Raw genomic sequence first — 21,061 nt, 5'->3', positions numbered from 1 at the left:
GTTGTGCCTCTTGCAGGGTTTGTGACCTTGACTCCCTCCCTTCTGAGCCTTGATTTTCTCTTCTGTGAAATGGGGGCAGTGTGCCCCTCACAGGGCCACGGGAAGGGTTGAGTCAGGGCAGATTTGCGTGGGACGCAGGCCTGGGCCAGGGAGTGAGTCATTAAGGGTAATGTTTGGGAGATTCTGCAACTGTGCCATCCACAACCAGGCCGTATGCTAAAAAACGCTGTTATCTAATATAGATACAAATTGTATTTTAGAGCAAAACTGGAAAATGCGGATGAACCAGAAGCAAGCACAGGGGCCCGCATGGTGGCATCACCTACCGGAGCTCCAGGTCAAGTCCCAGCTGCCTGGCTTCTAACCCAGCTCCCTGCTAACGCGCCGGGGAAGGCAGCAGCGGCTGGCTCCAGTGCTTGGGCCCCTGCACCCGGTAGGAGACTTGGATGGAGCTCCTGGCTTCAGCCTGGCACGCTGTGGGCCAGTGGATGGAAGAGCGCGCGCTCGCTCTCTCTCTCTCTCACTCTATCCCTCTCTGTCTTTCAAATAAATAAACAAATCTTTAAGAAAAAAGAAAACAAAGTCTTTAATCCCAGTATGGAGTTGAGAGATAATTGCTATGATTATTTTAGAGACTATAATTCTAGGGTTTTAAACAATTACTTAGAGCGCATCTGTATGTAGTTGTGGATTTTCCCCGGCATGGCGTCTGCTCTTGAGTGAGCTGCCCTAAGCCAGCCTTACATTTCCGAGTCGGATGCACAACTCTGCCGCTTGGAAAGGCAGCACGCTCCTTTATCACAGACGAAGCGTGTCGTCAAGTGTTTACCTGTATGCTTCTGAGTGATGCTAGAGTGAGTACAATTGTAAGCTATTACAGTTTGAGCATTCCTAATCCAAAAATAGAAAGTACTCCAAAATATGAAACTTTTTGGGTACTGATGTGACACTGAGTGGAAACGTCTACACTGTACAACCTTGTTTTGTGCACAGAATTACTGAATTTTTTTTTTGACAGGCAGAGAGAGAGAGCAAGGTTTTTCTGTTGGTTCACCCCACAAATGGCCGCTACAGCCAGGGCGCTGTGCCAATCCAAAGCCAGGAGCCAGGTGCTTCCTCCTGGTCTCCCATGGGGTGCAGGGCCCAAGGACCTGGGCCATCCTCCACTGCACTCCCTGGCCACAGCAGAGAGCTGGCCTGGAAGAGGAGCGACCAGGACAGAATCCAGCGCCCCAACCGGAACTAGAACCCAGAGTACCAGCGCCACAGGTGGAGGATTAGCCTAGTGAGCCACATCACCAGCCAGAATTACTGAAAATATTATACAGAGTTACCTTCAGGCTGTGTGCATAGGGTGTGTGTGAAACACAATGGAACTTCATGTTTAGAGCTGGATCTTGTCAACCACGGGTCTCGGATACCCCCACGTCTGAGAAATCCCAGAATTTGAAAGCTGTCTGGGCTCGAGCACCCTGGAGCAGGGACACTCACCTTCTAAGGAAGGCGACGGCGAGCACACCTGCACAGTCGTGTTTTGGTTCCTGTCGGGTTCATCTTCTCGGGATAAGTCCCCGTGAGTAGCGTTCCGGCAGGTCTTCAGTCAGCTCCGTGCGGTGACGGGACCCAGGTGCAGGGCTTTCTGGGAACACACCTGCGCGACCCGTATCTGGCTCAAGAAACAGAGCGTGCCCAGCGCCTGGGAGACCCCGCACACCTCTTTCAAATCATGAGTACCCTCTTTGAAAAAATGTATTTGAAAGAGAGAGGGAGACACAGCAGAGAGTGGGCTCCCATCCGCTGGTTCCCTCCCCAAACGCCTGCCAGAGCTGGTGCTGGGCCAGGCCCCTGGCTCACTAGGCTAATCTTCCGCCTATGGCACCGGCACCCTGGGTTCTAGTCCCAGTTGGGGCGCCAGCCCAGGAGACCGGAACTCGGCGCAAGTCTTTGCACTTAATGGGGTAGAAACCCAACTGCTGGAGCCATCGCCACAGCCTCCCAGCGTGCGGGTTAGCAGGAAGCTGGGACTGGGACAGAGCCAGGACGTGAATACAGCACTCTGATGCGGGATCGGGGTGTCCCAAGTGACGTCTTACCTGCTGTGCCCACCCACGATGCCCCTCAAGGGCAGCCGCTGTCCTGACCTCAGACGCTGTAGATGAGTTTTGCTTGCTCATGAATTTTATGTGCAGTCGCGTCTGACTCCTTGTGTTCACGATCATGTTTCCATGTTCTTTCAAAATTTTCAATTTATTTTCAACTTAATTTGAAAGGCAGAGGGAGAGAGGGAGAGAGAAGCTTGCAATGGCCAGAGCTGGGCCAGACGGAAGCTGGGAGCCAGGACCTCCGTCCGGGTCTTCCCTGTGGGTGGCAGGAGCCCATGCACTGAGTCGTCACTCCTGGAGTGGCACTAGCAGGGAGCTGGAGTCGGGAGCGGGGCTGATACTTGGGCCCGAACATCCGCCCATGGGGGCCCCTTCGTTGCTGCCCACCAGTCCGCTCTTTGACCTTCCTGTGTGTTCGTGCTGTTTTGCCCCTGCCCGGCCCTGGGCTTTGCCGCTGGGGCCTGGAGCAGCGCCAGCCTTTGTGTGGACCCTGCACCTCCACACAGAGAGGCTGGGCCATCAGGTGGGCGGAGTCCCTGCTGGCACCTGGGGGGCATAAAGAGCCGAGTGTCCCTGCAGAGAGGTGGAAAGCTGCCTGTGTGTGTGTGTGCGTGCACCACGTGGCACCGGCCCCCTCCCGGGTCCTGAGGAACAGATGAGCTCATGCATGGCCCGTGCCCACGGCATATGGCAGCGCCCCGCCTGGGCTGGCAGCCCTCCTGCGCGTGTCCTAGCACACGGCAGCTGCCAGGAGTGCTTGCGGCTTCTGGATTCTGAGCGGTCGCTGCTTGAACCGGCATCAGCTCGAGCCTCAGGCTAAAAACGAGCAACCAAAACCAAAACCCCGAAACAGGGCAGGAGGTGGAGTGAGAGTGGGGCCCTGGGGAGAGGCACCCTGAGGGCTGCAGCAGGTGGCAGCTCCCCAGCCCAGCCACTGGTCAGAAGCTTTGCGCGTGCGATGCAGAGTCTGGGCCAGCCCTGAGGCCCAAACACCAGGCTGATGGGGCTGCGGCAGGCTTTAGAATCCAGTCCAGGCTCCAGGGCTTGGAGACGAGGGGAGAAGAAAACCTTACCCAGCCACCCCAGTGCCCCCTGTCCTGGTTTACCTGGGGTGCGCTCCTGGACTTGTGCTGGGGGCCAAGGCACACACAAGGGACCTGCTGAATGCCCACCGTGTGGTCCCAGCCCCTCTGCTGCAGCTTTCAGGACCCCCACGTGTCTCCCCACCCCGTTGGTGGTTTTGGAAGTAAGAAATGCATCCAACTGGCCTCTGCGGAGCGGTTTGTAAGATGAGCACAGGTGTGCGGGCGTAACTGCGGGCTGACCCTGGAGGTGGTGTTGGCAGAAAATGCACGGCCTCAGAGTGAGAACACGGATGATCAACACCACCCTGGGCTGAGGGTCCCGAAGACCACCAGGGAATGAGAAGGCATTGCCCACAGCACCAAACACCATGCGCCAAATCCTACTTTTCCTGCCGGTCTCATTTCTCCACCACGTCCTCAGTGCAGGCCTCCCAGCCTAACCCGTCTTCCCCTTTCATTCCTCGTCTGTCTGTGTTAAAGACTGATTGGTTTGAAAGGCAGAGTAACAGGGGGAGACCGAGATTTTCCATCCAGGGGTTCACTCCCCAAGTGCCTGCAATAGCTGGATCTCGGCCAGGCTGAAGCCAGGAGCCAGGAACTCCATCCAGGTCTCCCACGTGGGTGGCAGGAACCCAAACACTTGGGCCATCGTCTCTGCCTCCCGGGGGGCTGCATTAGCAGGGGCCTGTATCAGAGGCATGAAGCAGCCAGGACTGCAACCAGGCGCTCCCAGCAGGGATGCAGGTGTCCTCCCTAAGCAGCGCTGAACCCCGCCACCACAGCGCCCACCCCCATCCCTCTCTGAATTTGTGACTGAAGAGCCCTGTTCTCACTTGGAAAAGCTCATCTTGAGGATTGGGAGAGGGGGGAGTTGGACAAGCAGATGGAGGGTCCCTTTAGTAGGCTGGGGAGCCCTGCCTGGCCGTCTCGCCTGCCCACGAGCTGTCTCGGCAGCAGCCGAGAGGGAACTGGACTAATCGCCCCAGCCTGCGTCCCCAGGAAGAATGGGCTTGTCTGCCAAGGAGGTGTGGGTGTCCCGGTGGGCAGCCGGGCGGGGCTGGGCGGGAGGACACCTGCAGCCTTCTCTGTGCGCTCCAAGGTCAGCAGGCACTGATGGTTCTCTCTCTCTCTCTCTCTCTCTCTCTCTCTCTCTCTCTCGTTTTCCTCCCTCCCTCCCCCTCAGTCTCATCGGAGCAGATCGAGCAGCTGCACCGGCGATTTAAGCAGCTGAGCGGAGACCAGCCGACCATCCGGTAAGACCTGCGGCTGGGGTCGGCAGACACGGGGCTCGGTGGGGTGGGTGGGGTCTCTATTTCCCCTGAGTGCCGGGGGGGGGGGCTTGGAAGAGCCCCTGAGTTGCCCCGTTTGCTCAAGCAAACTGTGGTGGTTCTCTTCCTTCTAGTTCCTTCTGAACCAAGGTGTTCTGATGGGAAGGAAAGAGTCAAATCTGTATCTGTTGGCATCAGAAAATCGTAGCTGGAGTGGAGATGGGGGGTTGGTGCTGGGGGGAACTTATTCAGCCCCCCACCCCGCCCCACCTGGTGCTTCTGGATTTGTGCTGGGAATCCCAGGTGCGTATCCTGCACCTGCTGAAGGCCAGGACCGTGCCCACCACTGGGTGCGAAACGAGACTCGCTTGTGGGTTCAGCTGGATTCAGGGACTCAGGTGTTGTCCGGAGGCCCTCTGTCCCTTGTTTCTACCTCTTCCGGTTCCTCCAGCCTCAGGCAAGATGGGCAGGCGACAGCCTCAGGTTTCTGTTAAGAATCGACGTGCTATGCTGTGTTTCAAGCTGTGGTCTTTAGATGCCCCGCACGTTACCTTTGTGTGAGGAGGAACGTCTCACACTGTGTTCTGTCTTGGGTGGTAGCCGAGTTACTTGGAGCTTGGTTAGGGAGAGGCCCTTGGAGCGAGCTGCTAGTTGCAGTGGATGCTGCAAGCCGCACTGGAATAGGCAGCGGTCACCACCAGCCACACCGTGGCAGGCAGCTGTCCACCACCAGCCACACCGTGGCAGGCAGCTCTCCACCACCAGCTCTCCACCAGAAGCAGAGTCCCAGAGGAAACAGGGTCTCAAGGTTACAGCCGTTGCAGACTTGGAGCAGCCCAGGAAGAGGTCTTGGCTCTCGGTAAGCACACGTTTCACCTGCACTGTCCGGACCCCGATGTGTGAACACCTACACGCCCGTCCGTCTTAACAGAGCCCAAAGCATCCATCTGAGGAGCTCAGATTCTAAGTCTTGGGGTTTGCATGGCCTCTGATCTCGCTTTAATTATATCGGAGGCAAAATTAAAGACCACCAGGAATTATACCTTTGCTTTCACCTCTCTGACCCACTTTGCCCAGTGGAAGGTTACCTGGCTTCTCATGGGCTGGGCTGGGCTACATGCCCGGTGTGAGGAAATTGCTAGGGCCAGCGGCTGCAAATGCAGGTTGGTTCTTCCCGGGGCTGTGAGGGGAGAGGTCTGGGGTCAGACCCAACCTGGGCCGGGGGTGGGGGGAGCACTGTAGCTTCAAATTCTATGTGTGTTGAATTATTCGATCTTTTTAAAGATTTATTTATTCATTTGCATGGCAGAGTAAGACAGGAGGAGAGACAGATCTTTCATCTGCTGGTTTACTCCCCAGATGGGCACAATGACTGGGGTGTGGGCTGATCAGAAGCCAGCAGCCAGGAGCTTCTTCCAGGTCTCCCACGTGGGTGCTGTGGTCCAAGGATTTGGGTCATCTTCTACTGCTTTCCCAGGCCATAGCAGAGAGCTGGACTGGAAGTGGAGTAGCTGAGACTCAAACAGGCATCTGTATGGGATGCTGGTGTCATAAGAGGAGGCTTAACCTGCCACACCACAGCGCCGTCCCCAATTCTTCGGATTTGAGGTTGAGGGTGCAGAGACCAAAAAAACGCAGAGCCTGTGTAGAAATCCTTCTGCCTTTGGCTGTGTGGCTTCGGGCAGTCTCTCTCTTGGCTTCGGGGAGCCTGTCCCCCTCACCCAGAAAGCGAGTGTGGTCGCGTGGGGTTTGATTTGAGCGCTGAAGGTGAGCCGACGTTGTGGGGGACAGTTTAGCTCTGAGCTGGGCTCACGAATGGGGCTGTGGCTGTCCTGCCACGTGCAGGGAGGCCTGGGCAGTGGTTGTCCTGGGAGGAGGGTGCAGAGGGGCCTGGGGCTGTGTGAGGAGCGGCACGGGAGACCCTCACTTCGGGGTTCTGTCGTCAGAGCCCCCGACCATCTTGCCACTGTGCACCTTTGGAGGATGTGCTGAAAGGGGGTGCCCCAAACCCGTTCTTTGCAGCTGGAGGGCACACACGAATCACCCGGACATCTGGCCACAACGCAGGCTTTGTTTCCGCTGGTCTGGGGTGGGGCCTGAGCATCTGCATTTCCAACAAGTGCAGGCGGCCGTTCAGCACCGAGGACAGCGCACAGCAGGCCCTCCGTGGTTGGGCGGCTGGAGCGTGCCCAGGCTGTCCGTGCTGCAGGGGCCAGGTGCTGCCTCCCCGTCCTGCACACGCAGCCCTGGGGCCACCCCGTGCCGTGTCCTTGCCACAGCTGCCCTTGCGCACGCCCTGGCAGAGTCGAGAGGTCTCCGTGAGCAGCCCCTGCTCAGCAGCCCTCAGTGGCTCCCCAGGGTGTTCTTGGGCCCCCGCGAAGGTGTGCAGGTGCCGGCCTCTGCAGAGACCTCCGCGTAGGCCGCCTCCTCTCTGACCCCCTGAGCCCCTACAGCTGCCTCTGAGGGCTGCCCTATCCCACCCCTTCCAGCACAGAACTGTAACGCCGCCACCAGCACCCCGACTCCATCTGCAGCTTCTGGCCCTGTCAGTCCCCCGGGAGGCAGGAGCTGGGTCTGCTTCCCTGGCCCAAGTGCCGAGTCGGGAGCTTATTAAGACCGAAGGTGGCCTTGGAGTAGGTGAATGAACGAGAGAGCCGAGGAGCAAGTGGCAAATGACAGTAACAACGCAAGTGCTCTGTACTGTTCATCACAGCCACCCCCCTGCCCGCCGAGACCTGTTGTCAGTCGTGGTTCGTCCCTTGTGGGTTTTGTTTTCAGAGGAGAGTGGAGCTGGGGCCTGGCACCCAGGGACTGTGCGTGGGTGTCAGCTGTTCCCATTACTCTTGTTTTCCGGGCTCCGCAGAAGGAGCCGGTTGCATCCGTCTCACACAACCTCTTAGGAAGCGGTGCTGGGAACACCTGCTCTGCCCATTCTCCAGACGGGAAGGTAAGGCTCAGAGAGGCCCCTGTGTCCCTGGCCCTCGGTCGCCCAGCTCCTAAGTGGAGGAGCTGGGGTTTGAACCTGGCTCAGATGCTGCTGGAAGGAGGCTGTGGCCTTGGCCTGGACTTGAGAACGACCTCTGAGGACCTGAGTGGCTGAGGTCAGGGACCTGTAGTTCCATCACTGCAGAGCCAGCCTGCAGGCAGGAGGGGAGGGCCACAGCATCTGTCAGTCATACGCAAACAAGCCTGCAGGGACCGCTTTGCCTAGTCCCAGGCTACCCAGCAGGGCCGGAAGAAGGGGGACTGGGCAGCTCTTGTGGTCCCCTGGGCTTTCTGACTGCGTCCTCTGAGCAGCTCTGGGCTGGGATCCAGTGGCCAGCGCCTTCCCAACCCCCGCTCTGCCTGGCCTTGACTCAGAGTCCAGGCCAGGCCTTCAGCTTTCTCCAAGCCGGCACCTTGAGGGCGCTGCCCAGGACGTCCTGGGCTGAGCCAGGCAGGGTTCCTTTCTTTAGCATTTTGAGGCTTTTCGGGAGAGCTGCCCAGAGGGAGGCATGGCCTGGGGCTTCCCAGCCGAGGCCCCCGGGCACCCCCTGGCCCTCCGTGGTGGGTGTGGGGATGCGGCCCCTTCTGCCCCTGCCTCTTGGAAAGCACAGGGAGGGAGGGAGTGCTGAAAGCCGTCTTTGCAAAGTGCAGGCTTTTTCCAGAGACCCAGATTTGTAAGTTGCATTTCAAAGCCCGAAGAGTTCGGTTTCTAAATTCGCAGCGTCGATAAATCGAACACAGCTTCGAAACAGTCCCACGAGGGGAACAGCGGCCAGAATTGATTTTTCCCTTCAACCCGGCCTTTCCTGTCTCTCTCCAGTCTGCTCTCCATTCCAAAAACCACCAGGAGCCCCATCCAGGGGGCAGGGCAGCCCCGAGGCTGTGGCAGCCTTCTTCCGGGCCCTGCTTCTATGTGAATTCCTGGCAAGACCGGTGCCTGATTTCTAAAACTCCGTAATGCTGTGTTCCTCTTGTTAAAGAGCCCCTCCCCAAAGTGTACGCGCTTCAGGACGCCCCAAACCCAAATGCATCCTGACCACCGAGGGCCAGGGTCTGTGCCCACTTGGCAAAATGCCCGCATGGGAAAGTGCTTACCTACTGTGTGCATTAAGCACCCACTGTGAGCTCCCCTCGGATGAGTGCCTGTCCTTTGCGCCCGTTAGAAGGTCAGAACTGTAGACGGGAGAACACGGGGTGGCTTCCTGCACAGTTCGTTCTTATCGGGTGCAAGTCGTTGATAGCAACTGGGAGCTTCCCGAGGGCTCTCTGGCCGCCTCTCAGACCCCAGAATAGACGCCTGGGTCACTTCAGACACGGCGACGAAGCAGCCCGCGGGAGGCCGGGTTAGATAGCGCCAGTTGCGAGCGTATTTTTAGATCCGTCAAGCCATCGGATGCGGAGTGAGGCCCGACATGGATACTCCGTGGACACAGCCCCCGCCGTGTGTGGGGGCGGGACGAGGGCTCTGCATCCGCTGTGGAGAGCCGCGTGCTGACAGCCCGGGCGGCTGCAGAGCACCCGTCTCTGAGTCCGTCTGGCCTCCCAGCAGTGCCCTTGCCATTGCTTTTTGACCTTAGAGGCAGGAGGTCCAGCTGCCACGAGCTGAGTGGTGACCATGCCAGACACCTGGCTCACGGCTCCCTTGTGTGGTCCTGGGTTGCCCCGGTTACCCCCATTTTACAGATTGAGAAACTGAGTTTGAAGAGGCTGAATTGCACAGCACAGCCACGGCTCGCGTGCGGAGCTGGCTGGCGGCAGAGCTGGGGCCCTCTTGCTGGGTCCCCTGGGAACCCAGTGTCTCGCCTTGAACCTGTCCGAGAGCTGACGGTCGTGGGGGTCGTGGAGAGGCACCCACAATGGCGAGAGGGTGTCGTGTGCCACTGAGCTCACTGTGCTGCCAGTGCTCAGTCCCACGAGGCAGCCCCCAGTGCTCCCTGATTTGAAGCCCCAGCCAGGACGATGCACGGTGAGAAGTCAGAGAGCGAGCGAGTTCCCTTCCACTGGTTCCCTCCCCGCATTCTGCAAGGGCCAGGCCTAAGCCGGAACTCCATGCAGGTCTCCCACGTGGGCGGACGGCAGGAGGCGGTGACTCCAGGCTGGGGGCCTGCAGCCTGGCTGCTTTCTTGGCTTTGAGGTCGGTGGCTGGGGCAGCCCCGAGCCCAGACGCCACAGAGCGGACTTTGCGTTTGAACTGGGCTGCCTTAGAGGCTGCCGGAGACCACACCGGGAGCGTGACCTCGGTGTGGACTTGGCCTTGCCTTTCCCTTGTGGGCTGGGTGCTTGTCCTGTCCTCTTCCGGGGTCCCCGGTGGGGCCTCTTGGGCTGCGGGTGGCAGAAGGCAGATACCCCCCTGGAGCCCCCTCTCTTTAAAGTGACACTGCACAGCCCCGAGGAAGAGCACGGGGTGGTGGGAGCCAGGCTGGAGCCCCGTGCTGGCTGTGTGACATTGGCGTGGTCACCAACACGGGCACCTTGCGGTGCTCGGTGAGAGCTTGCCGGGACTCCTGGGCTGGGTCGGGCCACTTTGACTTGCTGTGATAAAAGACCCCAGCAGCCTCGCTGGAAGGAACAGAGGTTTGTCGTTGCTGCTGGTTCTGGAGAGCCACTGCCAAGGTCGAGTGGGCGTCTGTGGTTCAGCCTCTGGGGAAGGGGTGGGGTCTTGCTGGCGGAGTACCAAGGTGGCACAGGGTACCCTGGGTGGGAGCCAGGGAGCACGTGTGTCTGTGTCTCTCCATGTACACCCGCCGGGACTGTGCCTTAATGGCTTCATCCAATGCGGTCCCTTCCCCAAGACCCTGCCCCAGGCATCAGGACTGGGTGGCGCTTCTGTCCCCGTGGGGGCCAGGGAAGGAATCAAACCCAAACCACAGGGAAGGGACCCCCAGGGGTTCAAACTCCCTGGAGGAGGCGTGCGAGGTGTGTGCCTCGGTGGTCGCTGTGGGTGGCACCTGCCACCCCCCCCCCACACACACACACGCTCACTGGGCTGCAGTGTGAAGCAGACCTGTGCCTCCCCCCGCCCCCACCCCCCTGGCCCTCGGCAGAGCCAGTTCCGCCAGCCCGGTGAGTACCTGGGGACAGGAGAGGGAGTGGGAGCTTAGAGTGAAACCAGCTTTTATGGGACATTAAACTGTGGGGAAGTGGGGCTTGGCCTGCCCCAGCTCTGGGCCCTGCCCACGTCCTCCTTGTTGGAGAGGGAGGGTGGCAGGTGGCAGGGAGTGTCCCCGAGGACAGATAGCAACCGTCACTCCCATGGGCAGCTGCTCCCCCTCTCTGCCTCAGTCTGCTCATCTCTGTAATGGGCCTAAGGTCCTGCCTTCCAGGGTGGCCGTAAGCTCCAAACAGCACTGGGCACTGCCTGCCGCTACCCCTGGGGGAGGAGCTGATGACTTGGCAGACCACCCACTGAGCTGCTCTGGCTTGCCAGAGGGTGCATGGTGTTGGGTGCGTGGTGTTGGGTACCGGGCAAGGCTAAGGGGCTGCGCTGCCACAGCCTGAAGCAACCATCTGCAGAGCCCCCGCTGCTCTGTGGGCTCCAGGCTAAGCGTGTGCTAAGCATGTGCTAAGTGTGTGCTAAGCGTGCTCCAGACTTGACCTTCCATCAGTTGCACCCCCGTGCTGTGTGATTCCTGCTTCCAGAGGAGCAGGGTGGAGCCCTAGACTGATGGCCAAGGCTGTGCCCTTCGCCCACTGGCAGGTGTTAGCGTGCCCACTTCACAGGTGAGAAAACTGAGGCTGAAGAAGGTTCGCAGGAGCCAGGACGCCCAGCCCGACAGCCGGCGAGGGTCTGGGGTCTCCCAGACTGACCGGCTGCTTCCCTGCTCCTCAGTTCCCTTCTGCGGTATACGGGTGCCCTGTCCCCGCAGGCGCTGCTCAGCCGAGGCGAGTGGAGCAGTGTGGTGTCCGGGTAGGAGCCTGGTGCTGTGGGGACCTGTCGGTCACGTGCATGCCCTGGCTGGGCTGGGCTGGGCCTGTAGTATCCGGGACAGCAGGAGCACTCGTGGTGTCGCCTGGGAACTGGGGTCGCGCAGGCGGTGAGGGCAGGCATGGCCGTGGCTGCCATCCAGCCGTGACTTGGCCACCTCGGATCCTGTCCCCTGGGAACCTCGGCTCGGTCCCCTCCCGGGGCGCTGGGCTCTGCCTGTGGTTGCCTTGCGGGAGAAGGGGACAGGTGCCTTCCGGCATAGGGGTCTGACATGCGCAATGCACACACAACTCGGGACTTTGACGGATGGAACACCCGCAGGCCCCCGTGCCCGCTCCAGGCACTCCCTCAAGGTCGATCAGACATGGTCCTGACTTCAGCTCCACGGTTTGCATCGGCACGTGGTGTTGGTACAGTGGTTCTTTTTTTTAAAAAAAAATTATCCTTTTTTTTTTTTTTTTTTTTTTTTTTAATTTGAAAGGCAGAGAGACCCTGTCTCCTTGTTCACTCTCCAGATGCCTACAAAGCTAGGGCTGGGCCAGGAAGAAGCCAGGAGCCCAGGCCTCACGTGGGCAGCAGGGACCCACCTACTTGAGCCATCGCCTGCTGCCTCCTAGGGTGTGCGCCAGCAGGAAGCCGGAGAGAAGCAGAGCTGGGACCCGAACCCGGGCCTCCAGTGTGGCAGGGGGCGCCCGAGCAGCGTCTCGACCGCTGTGCTGAACGCCTGCCCCGGCGCGGGGCTTCTTTTCTTATTGTTTTAGGCTTTAGGGAATTTTTTTTTTTTAAAAAAAGATCCATTTTATTTATGGGAAAGATGGAGTGACAGAGGCTGTGCATCTGCTGGGACACTCCCCAAATGACCACAAAGGTCGCAGCTGGGCAAGGCCAAAGCCAGGAGCCAGCCCAGAACTCCATGTGGGTCTCCCACGTGGGCGTCAGGGACCCAAGCACTTGAACCACCGCCCATCATTAGCTATAAGTGTTAGCAGGAAGTCAGCCGGGCACTCCGACACGGGGCACCTCAAGTGCTGTAGCAAACACCCACCTCCAAAGAGGTTTTGTTTTTTAAAGGCTTTGTTTTTTCAAAATAAAAGTCACATCTTGCCCATTACAATGTATAATTCAGTGACATTTAATAATGAATTAGGTTGCTAGAATCACATTTTTTAAATAAGATATATTTATTTATTTGAAAGGCAGAGCCAGAGAGAAAGAGGGGAGGTCTTCCATAGCTGATTCCCTTCCCAAATGGCTGCAACAGCTGGAGCTGGGCCAATCCGAAGCCAGGAGCTTCTTCTAGGTCTCCCACGCAGGTGCAGGGGCCCAAGGACTTTTGCATCTTCTACTGCTTTCCCAGGCCATAGCAGAGAGGTGGATGGGAAGTGGAGCAGCCAGAACACGAACCGACACCCATATGGGATGCTGGCACTGCAGGCAGTGCCTTTACCTGCTATGCCTCAGTGCCAGCCCCACAATTTTTTAATGTGTTTTTTATTAGTTGAGAAGCAAAGAGACAGACATACAGAGAATGCCTGTCTCTGGTTCATTCCTCAAATGCCCTCGGTGGTCAGGGCTGGGCCGGGCTGAAGCTGACAGTGGGTGCTCCATCCAGGAGTCCCACGTGTGTGGCAGGGACCCAGCTGCTTTTACTGCTGCCTCTCGGGGTCTGCATTAGGAAGCTGGAACCACAGGCTGGAGCTGGGTCTGGAACCCGGGTCTTCTGGCATGCGGCGTGGCCGTCGCCCAGACTGCCCGGCCCCGCCCTCAGTTTCAGAGCGTCCTTCACGACCCCCGAGGGACACTGTCCCTGCCCACGTCCCTTCCCAGCCCTCGGCTACTGCTCTTCTCCTGTTTCTCTGGATTTTCTCGTCCTGGACGTTTCCTGTAGACAGAACCCTACAACACGTGTCCTTCCGTGCCTGGCTCCTGTCACCTAGCGTCGTGGTTTCAGGGTCGGTCCACGCTGCAGTGGGTGTCAGGGTGTCGCTCCTTTAGGTGGCTGAATAGCCCGGCACACGGGGAGGCTGCAGGCATCAGGTGACAAACAAGGCTGTCGTGACGCCTTTGGGATTCAACAGTCTCAGCACACACCTGCGGGTGGCGTCGCACCTGCTGGTCGCTGCCCGTGCAGATCCAGAGCAGCCAGAGCGGGGGCCGTGGGCTGGGGCCTGAGGGTGGGCGTCGGGCGGTCTGGGACCGCTTACAATGGGTGCCCATCCCAGGGCTCTGCCTTTGGAGGTGAACGCTTGATACGAGGGCACTTGCGAAGTTCGCGGAGGATGGAGGGAAGAGGCGAGTTCGCTTTGACGCAGAGGATCTGACCCCTGCTCCGTGTTTGCGCTGTGAGCGTTTTGACGGCCCTGCACCTGCATGGATTTCCGAAACGTTTTGCAGCGACGTGAGCCGGTCGTGTAATTCTCTTCCCAACGGCTGCCTGAAGCCCCGTGGCACAGCTCGCCCGGCCCGGCCGGCTCCTGCCCAGGCTCTGGAGGAGAGGCGGGGTCCCAGTCCCACCCCCTCCCCCTGGACTGTCCCGGGGCCCCGCTCCCTGCCACACACACCCGCTGACACCATGTTCTTTTTGTCGCTCTTTTTCCCCGGTGCCTTCCCCACTTGGGAGCCAGCAAGGAGAACTTCAACAGTGTCCCCGACCTGGAGCTCAACCCCATCCGCTCCAAGATCATCCGTGCCTTCTTCGACAACAGGTGGGTGGGCTCTGGCCTGCAGGGGCCCCAAGGTGGGGGACTGTGTCCTTGGAGCGCCGTGGGTGCAGGACTTGGTGCTCAGAGCGCCCCTTTCAGTGGGGTTGTGAGCAGAGGCTGGGGCGGGGGGAGGCGGTTGTGAGTTCCCAGCTGGGGGACTGGGGGCTGCCAGTTCCATCTCCCTAGGTTTCCGTGTGCATCACCTCTGGCCGCAGGACAAAGGCCCCGTTAGCTCCCCTTTCTGTAGCTCAGCAATCAGCTGGGGTCTCGGCTCGGGGGTTTTCATAGAGCTGTCCGCTGAGGCCGGGCTCTCGCTTCAGGGCTCACCTGGGGCCCAGGGGGTCTCTGCTTCCGGGGTCTCTGCTTCCAGGGTCGCTGTCGTGCAGCCCGAGGCGACTCCAAGCCTTTGCAACAGGTGGCTTCCTCCAGAGAGGGTGTCCAGGTGGGGAGGGTTGCGCCTGCCCAAGGCTACCTGAGAGGCGGGCAGACAGGACACTCAGCTGCTGGTTCACTGGCCCAGTGCCTGCAGCCGCCTGGGCTAAAGCAGCCTGGAGCTCCATCCAGAGCTCCCACGTGGGGTGCAGGGGTGCTGCTGCCTCCTCCGGGTGTGTGTGTGTGTGAGCAGGGGGCCGGAATTGGCAGCACAGCTGAGACTTGACCTTGGGCACTCCAGCACAGGGCCTGGACGTCCCAGCTGGCGTCTTAATCACTGTGCCAAACCCCACCCCCCCCGCCCCTGGTTTCTGCATGTAACCCAGTGTCAGAAGTGACACCCCACCCACAACCTGAGATCACAGCTCCTGCCTCCGGGGCTCTGAAGTGCTGTGTGCTGAGGTGCTGTGCCCATGGCCCTGGCTTGCAGAGAGCCTGGTGCAGACCACAGCTCAGCCCCCAAGCATCCGCTGGCCTTTAGGTTGCAGAACTTGGTGATCCCGGGGTGGGAGTGCGCCTGGTGTTTGTGACTTTGCGGAAGGGGTTGTGTGGGCAAAGCACTGGGGTAGTACATACAGTTGTCCAAACACATTTTACTGTGTGTGCTAATTTCTTAAAAAAACAAACAAACAAACAAACAAAAAAAAACAACTGACCCAAGTCCCTGTGGTCTCAGCCATCACCATTGTGGGGCTGGGATCCGCCCGGCTCAGAACGGATCCAGGAGTTGTGTCCTTAGCTCTGTGTCCCTGGCTGTAGTCTGAGGGGAGGACGGGCAGGGGACTGGGCTGGCACCTCCCTCTGGCGAGAGGGCTTTGGGCGGGGCAGTGGCTGAGTCCCCTTTCTGGGAGGGTCTGAGGCCAGGCAGGGCGGCTGCAGGGCGCACAGGAGGGAGCAGGGGACAGAGGTGCTTCTAGGAATGCCCAGTGTCCACAGGCAGGCGTGCAAACGCAAGGCCGGAGCAAGGTGGACTCCAGGTGGGATAGGGCGGGGCGGAGGAGCCAGGGCTGGACGGCAGTCGGGCGGGAGAGCAGGTGGGGACCGGAGATTACCCAGAGAGCCAGGAGCCTCGGAATTCGCTCTGATTTGCATTTTGCAAAGCTCATCCTGGCTGCGGGTGGAGGGCGAGGGCTGGCGGGGGTGGGGGGCAGGAAGGACCGGAGGGATGGGCTGAGTGAGGGAGTGGCAGGGACTCCTGGCTTGGCCTGAGAGTGGCTCACGCTTCATGGAGCGAGCATAGGCAGGCGTCCAAGGACCTCTCGGGACCAGGTTGGGGTGGCCACAGCCTCACCCACCCACCCTTAGACTCTGGAGAGACCTCGTACTGCTAAGGGGCGACACCTATAACTCCCAGTGAGGGCGGATTTCACAGGAGGAGCCGGACGTGGGATTTTCCAGCCTCAACCTTCATTCCCAGAACTCTGTAGGAATGGGGCAGGAACTGGAGCAGCCGCCTCCGGCCGCTCCCTTCCTTACAGGGTAATCAGAAAGTTGAGGAAGCAAAAATATTGCTCTAAAACTGACATATTTGTAAAATAAAGAGAGCTGCCTGGTTCTAGGCTGGGCTCAAATTTGGACACAGCTCTGGCTTCTGCCCCTAGTCCTGGATGCCCATTTCAGGTGTGGGAGTGGAGAGCAGGCGAGGCTGGCTCCAGGCTCTTTGTTTGCATTTCCTGGGCTCTGGGCTCTCCTGGGCTTTGTGGACCCTGGTCTCAGCCTTTGCAGACTCCCAGGGAGGTTCCTCCCAGAAGTGGGTCCCAGCCTGCCCTGAGAAGGACCCGGAGCCTGTCACGTGGTCCCTGGACTAATCTCTGTCTCTCTCGCTGCAGCCGGAACTGCCCAGGAAGGGCATGGGCTCCAGGGAAGCCCGCCGACAGCCACAACTCGGACACGGTTAAAACGTGTTGGGAAGAGCCGACCCCTCAGACCCCGGGCGAGCTCAGGGGAGACAGGCAAACAAGCCTGGGAGGGTTCTCCTCTCCCTGCTCCGGCCATGGGTTTCACGGCTTTCTAGAAAATTCTCGGGCATAGAGAAATCGGCGGTGAAGCGCAGTGGACTCGTTGGGGGCTGTCAGTGTTCATGGGGTGCTGGAAGATGGCAGAGGCATGTCTTTAAACTTGGCCTTAAACCCTGGGTCAGGCGCAAGTAGATGGTCTGGGCGCAGGGGTCCCGGGGCCGGCTGGAGAACTGTGCTGTGTTCAGGACTCCGCCAGCCCTGTGACCGTTGGGCTGCGGTTCCAGGAGTGATAAGGCCTGGCCCTGGTGTGGGGGAGCTTGCATTTGGGGTTATCTTTAAGCCGTTTTGTTTTATAGGCAGCTGTTCCTCTCTGCCAGGCTGGGAGCGGGGTGGTTTGTGAATTTCCACGCCCCGACTGCACGCCAGGCACCGGCCCAGGCACCAGGCAGCCCTAGCGCTGCATCCTGAGCCCCGGGCGCCCCTGCCCTCTGTCGTGGGGCTCCCAGCCCGGGCTTGCTGTGCCCTGCAGCAGTAGCCAGGCGACTCAGAACTGCTGGCTCTGTGCTGATAGAGCGGGGACGGGAGAGACAGGGCTGTGGGCTCTGCAGGGCCCTGGGCGCTGCTGTGGGTGCTCAGGGGGCGGGGCGGGAAGTGGCTGTGGCTGGGTCCCACAGAGCCCTGTCTCTGGGTCTGAAACTTGATCCTCACACAGTCTCCTTGCTGCAAACTCTGCTTCAGTTTTTTTTTTTTTAAACCTTTTCAATATGCAAAGTGTGAAACCCTCCTTGGCTCATGGGCTGCAGAGTAGGCGACAGGCCCCTTGTGGTCCCTGGTTCACCCACCCCCTGAGCTCACGGAAGGATCAGGAGGTGTGGCCTGCTCGTGCCTCAGTTTCCCCACATGTCAGTGCCCACCTGTGTGCCCTGTAACGCCCAGCCCTCCGCAGCCATGTGGGGCTGGACTTGACACCCCCAGGGGTTCCCGGGACCCCATGGAGCAGGTGCTTGGGGAGCAGAGCCCGTGCCCAGGACGGCTGGGTTCTCGGGCACTGCTGCTCGGGGGAGGGCGGGATCTGGGTCCTAGCTGACACCGCCTCCTCCCCCCATCTCGCCGCTGCAGGAACCTGCGTAAGGGGCCCAGCGGCCTGGCCGACGAGATCAACTTCGAGGATTTCCTGACCATCATGTCCTACTTCCGGCCCATCGACACCACCCTGGGCGAGGAGCAGGTGGAACTGTCCCGGAAGGAGAAGCTGAGATGTGCGTGCCCTCCCCGCCCCCACCCCAAGGCCTCAGAGCGCAGGGTGCACAGGAAGGGGAGGGGGCAGGGAGACTGCTGGCATCCTTTGGCCATCCGTCCCCAGGAGGGTGGCTGAGGTGCACACCAGCCCAGTGCTTCCCCATCAGTGTCCAAGCAGCTTTGGGCTTCCTGGGATGAGTGAGGGGCTGTGGGGTGATGGGTTCACACAGACCTGGGTGCTAGCTGGCCCCTCGGCCAAGTGGCCCCATGACTCTACTTTTTTTTTTTTTTTTAATTTTACTTATTGGGATGGCACAATGACAGGGAGAGAGAGACATCTTCCATCCACTGGCTCAAGCCCCAAATTACCACAACAGCTCAGGCTGGACTAGGCAGAAGCTGGGAGCCTGGAGCTCCATCCGGGTCTCCCACGTGGGTGCAGGGGCCCAGGCACCTGGGTCATCTTCAGCTGCTTTCTTGGCGCATCAGCTGAGAGCTGGATTGGAAGTGGAGCAGCCGGGACTTGAACCGGTGTCCATGTGGGATGCCGGCATCACGGGTGACGATGTACCCACTGACCTCGAGCCAGAACACAGGCGAGCTGATTCCAAACCCTCGAGTGGTTCTGAGATGGCACAGGCAGAGCCCCCGGTGCCTGGTGGTGGCCCCTGAAGTGAGCCCCTTCCCCACCTCTGTGGACTGTGCTAGGGCCAGCATTGGTTCTGGAGGGAACCCTCGCTGTTCCTGGGGTGGCTGTGGCCCAGGCCGGCCCTCGGTGGAGCACGTCACGGCTGCTTTTCCCCGTGGACTCTGGCCGGCTGCAGCCTGGGCTGGGCCGCTCGCCGTCGGGATCTTTAGTTCCGGGGCATGTCCGTGGGGGCATCCCCAGGGCCGCTGTGTCACTGCGGATGTCTGCTCCAGGGCGGGGTAGGGGGCACGGGCCCAGGAAGTAGAGGGACTCGGTCAGGTCCAGACCCCTGGTTTCCTGCCCTTAGCAGGGTGCTGGAGTGGTGATGACCGGAAGAGACCCAGTGGGTGCTTGGTAGATCCCAGCTCTGGGGTCTCTCCCGGGGCTGAGCTGAGATGGGCGGTGGATTGGGGGAGGTCACCTCCCTCCAGTTCCTCGTGTGTGCTGGGCCGTGGGCTGCCGCCACGGCCACGGCCACGGCCACCACCACCACCGTGATGCTGGAGGAGAGGCTGCTGCCGCTGGCTGCGCTCGGCGGGGCGGGGGGGGGGGGGGGTCAGCCGGGACCCTGGTCAGTCCCCAGGCCAGAGTGGCTGCAGGCCTGTGGAGAGCAAGGCTGTGACCTGACACCCGTTCTGCTGGTGTTGCCATGGTGCTGGCCGCCCCCACAGGGTGCCAGGCTGGTCCTCTGGGCTCTCACTCCCAGATGCCATTGTTCCCGTTTTACAGCTGGGGAAACTGAGGCCCAGAGAGGTCCATCTGGCCCCACAGCCTATGCCCTTGACCCTTGCAGCTTTGGCACTGAGGTCTCTTACTGATGTCCCGGGCTGAGTGGTGGTGACCTGGGGGGGGGGGGCAGGCTCCTCCCCGCGCTGAGCCGCGCCCTCGCCCTTGCCCCCCCCAGTCCTCTTCCACATGTACGACTCGGACAGCGACGGCCGCATCACGCTGGAGGAATATCGAAATGTAAAGTATGCTTCTGCCCCCGCCCGCACTCCTGCCGCCGCCCCGGCCCGCCACCCGGACTCGGGCCCCTGGGCGCCGGCTCATGGAGTCTCTGCCCTGCCTGGCAGGTGGTGGAGGAGCTGCTGTCGGGGAACCCCCACATCGAGAAGGAGTCTGCGCGCTCCATCGCCGACGGGGCCATGATGGAGGCGGCCAGCGTGTGCGTGGGGCAGATGGTGAGTGCCTGGGGCGGGGACTTCACACCTGCAGCCTGTGGCCCGCGGCCGTGCGCGCGCACTCAGCCTTCGCTGCTGTTGCTGCCACCTGCGCCCTGCGTACCCCTCTGCCTGGGGCTGGGCCCAAAGCACAGCCCCGAACCTCTCCTGCTTTCCCCGCCCACCATGAGCTGTGCAGCGTGGGGAGGTGGGGTTCGAGGCCTCCTGGGACTGGCCAGCCCACCCCCAGCCCCGCCTGTTCAGCAGACAGCACGAGGCCCAGGAATTGATTTCTCTCCTCTTGAGTGACTCAAGGCGGTTTCTGGCCTCAAGGCAAGGGTCCGGGGGGGGGGGGGGTTGTGCTGGGCTGACCCCCGGGTCTGGGGCAGGCAGAGGAGCCAGTGGGGCCGGGTGTAAGTGAAGTGCCCAGTTGAAGGGTTCGTGTTCCGCTTGATTTCACTGGTGGGGAAGCTGAAGCTCGCAGCACAGAAGGGACCCTTTCTGTGCTGGGCAGGGCCCCTCTCCTAGGGCCGAGTGCAGCCCCCAGCCCCCCCTGAGGACCGCTCCGGTGGACGTGGTGCCTGAGGGCTTTGGTCGGCTCCACGATGGGCTCAGCTGTGTAGGGACACCTGGCTCACCCCGTGCCCTGCAGCCTTGACCGCATGGCTGTCCCCAGGCTGCTGAGCCCAGGCTGGTTCCTGAGGGCCCGGGCCGCTGCCAGGCCGGGTTCAGTCATCTCGCTGGGCAGTGGTTTATCTGTCCGCCGGGTGCTTGGGGGAGGCTTCTGGCCTGGGGGAACCGCCCCACTCGGGGCTTGTGACTTCGTGGGGCACGGGGTCCCTGCGGGTGCTGGGCCAAGTCCCTGTTTGGTTCAGGTTGCTCTGTCCCACTGCAGCCTCCATGGGCCGTGGTTTTCTTAATCTGTGTCCTCGAGGCCTGGTGGGGAGCCCCAGGCCTGGCTACCGCCCACGAGTCCACGGTGTGGGAACCACAGCCACGCTGGTTTTACCCAGGCACTCAGCAAACCTTCTCTGGACCAGAGGAGCACAGCTGGGGCCGTGTGTGCAGCCTCCCCTCAAGGTTGGGGCTCAGGGCCGCCTGGCCTCCGAGGCTGCCCCCTGGCAGCCTTGCAAAGCCAGCTGCTGCGTGGGTCAGCGATTCCTCTCCCGATGACCGCGGAGGCGATGCTGGGAGCAGGCTGGTGGCTGCAGTAGCTGTGCACCCTGCTCCGCCCCAGCCCCCCGCAGTCCTGCTGTCTTGCCCGCTGGGGCCTTACCTGTAATTAGCACTCCTTGGCCGGCCTGGGGAGAGGGCAGCCAGCCATCTCTGTGCTGGAGAAGGGAGACCAGGGAGGGAGGAGCCCGGGGACAGGGCTGGCCAGGCCACCTTGAGAATGGGTTGTTTTTATTTAAAAGATTTTTTTTAAAAAATTGTATATATTTGGCCGGCGCCGTAGCTCACTAGGCTAATCCTCCGCCTTGCGGCACCGGCACACCGCGTTCTAGTCCTGGTCGGAG

The 21,061-nt window shown here is 60.6% G+C and overlaps 1 protein-coding gene across 7 annotated transcripts in view; it reads left to right on the top strand.

The window, feature by feature from the left end:
• The window catches only part of TESC (tescalcin), a 42,730-nt gene that overhangs the window by 18,041 nt on the left and 3,628 nt on the right, over positions 1-21,061 (top strand). For 5 of the 7 annotated variants that reach the window (XM_051826638.3, XM_089323241.1, XM_089323239.1 and 2 more), the window contains exons 2-6: positions 4,371-4,440; positions 13,990-14,070; positions 17,577-17,716; positions 19,289-19,350; positions 19,458-19,565. In XM_051826638.3, coding sequence (XP_051682598.1) covers positions 4,371-4,440; positions 13,990-14,070; positions 17,577-17,716; positions 19,289-19,350; positions 19,458-19,565 — 461 coding nt within the window. Of the gene's footprint in view, positions 1-4,370; positions 4,441-13,989; positions 14,071-17,576; positions 17,717-19,288; positions 19,356-19,457; positions 19,566-21,061 lie in introns of all 7 variants that reach the window. The other 2 variants (XR_016227218.1, XR_016227219.1) reach the window with 1 other exon arrangement.

The sequence above is a fragment of the Oryctolagus cuniculus genome, chromosome 21 (assembly GCF_051225735.1).
Source record: "Oryctolagus cuniculus isolate XC-2025 breed Fujian yellow rabbit chromosome 21, ASM5122573v1, whole genome shotgun sequence".
Taxonomy (NCBI): Eukaryota; Metazoa; Chordata; class Mammalia; order Lagomorpha; family Leporidae; genus Oryctolagus; species Oryctolagus cuniculus.
Note: the sequence above shows the minus strand (reverse complement) of the source record. Positions and strands in the feature narration are given on the sequence as shown.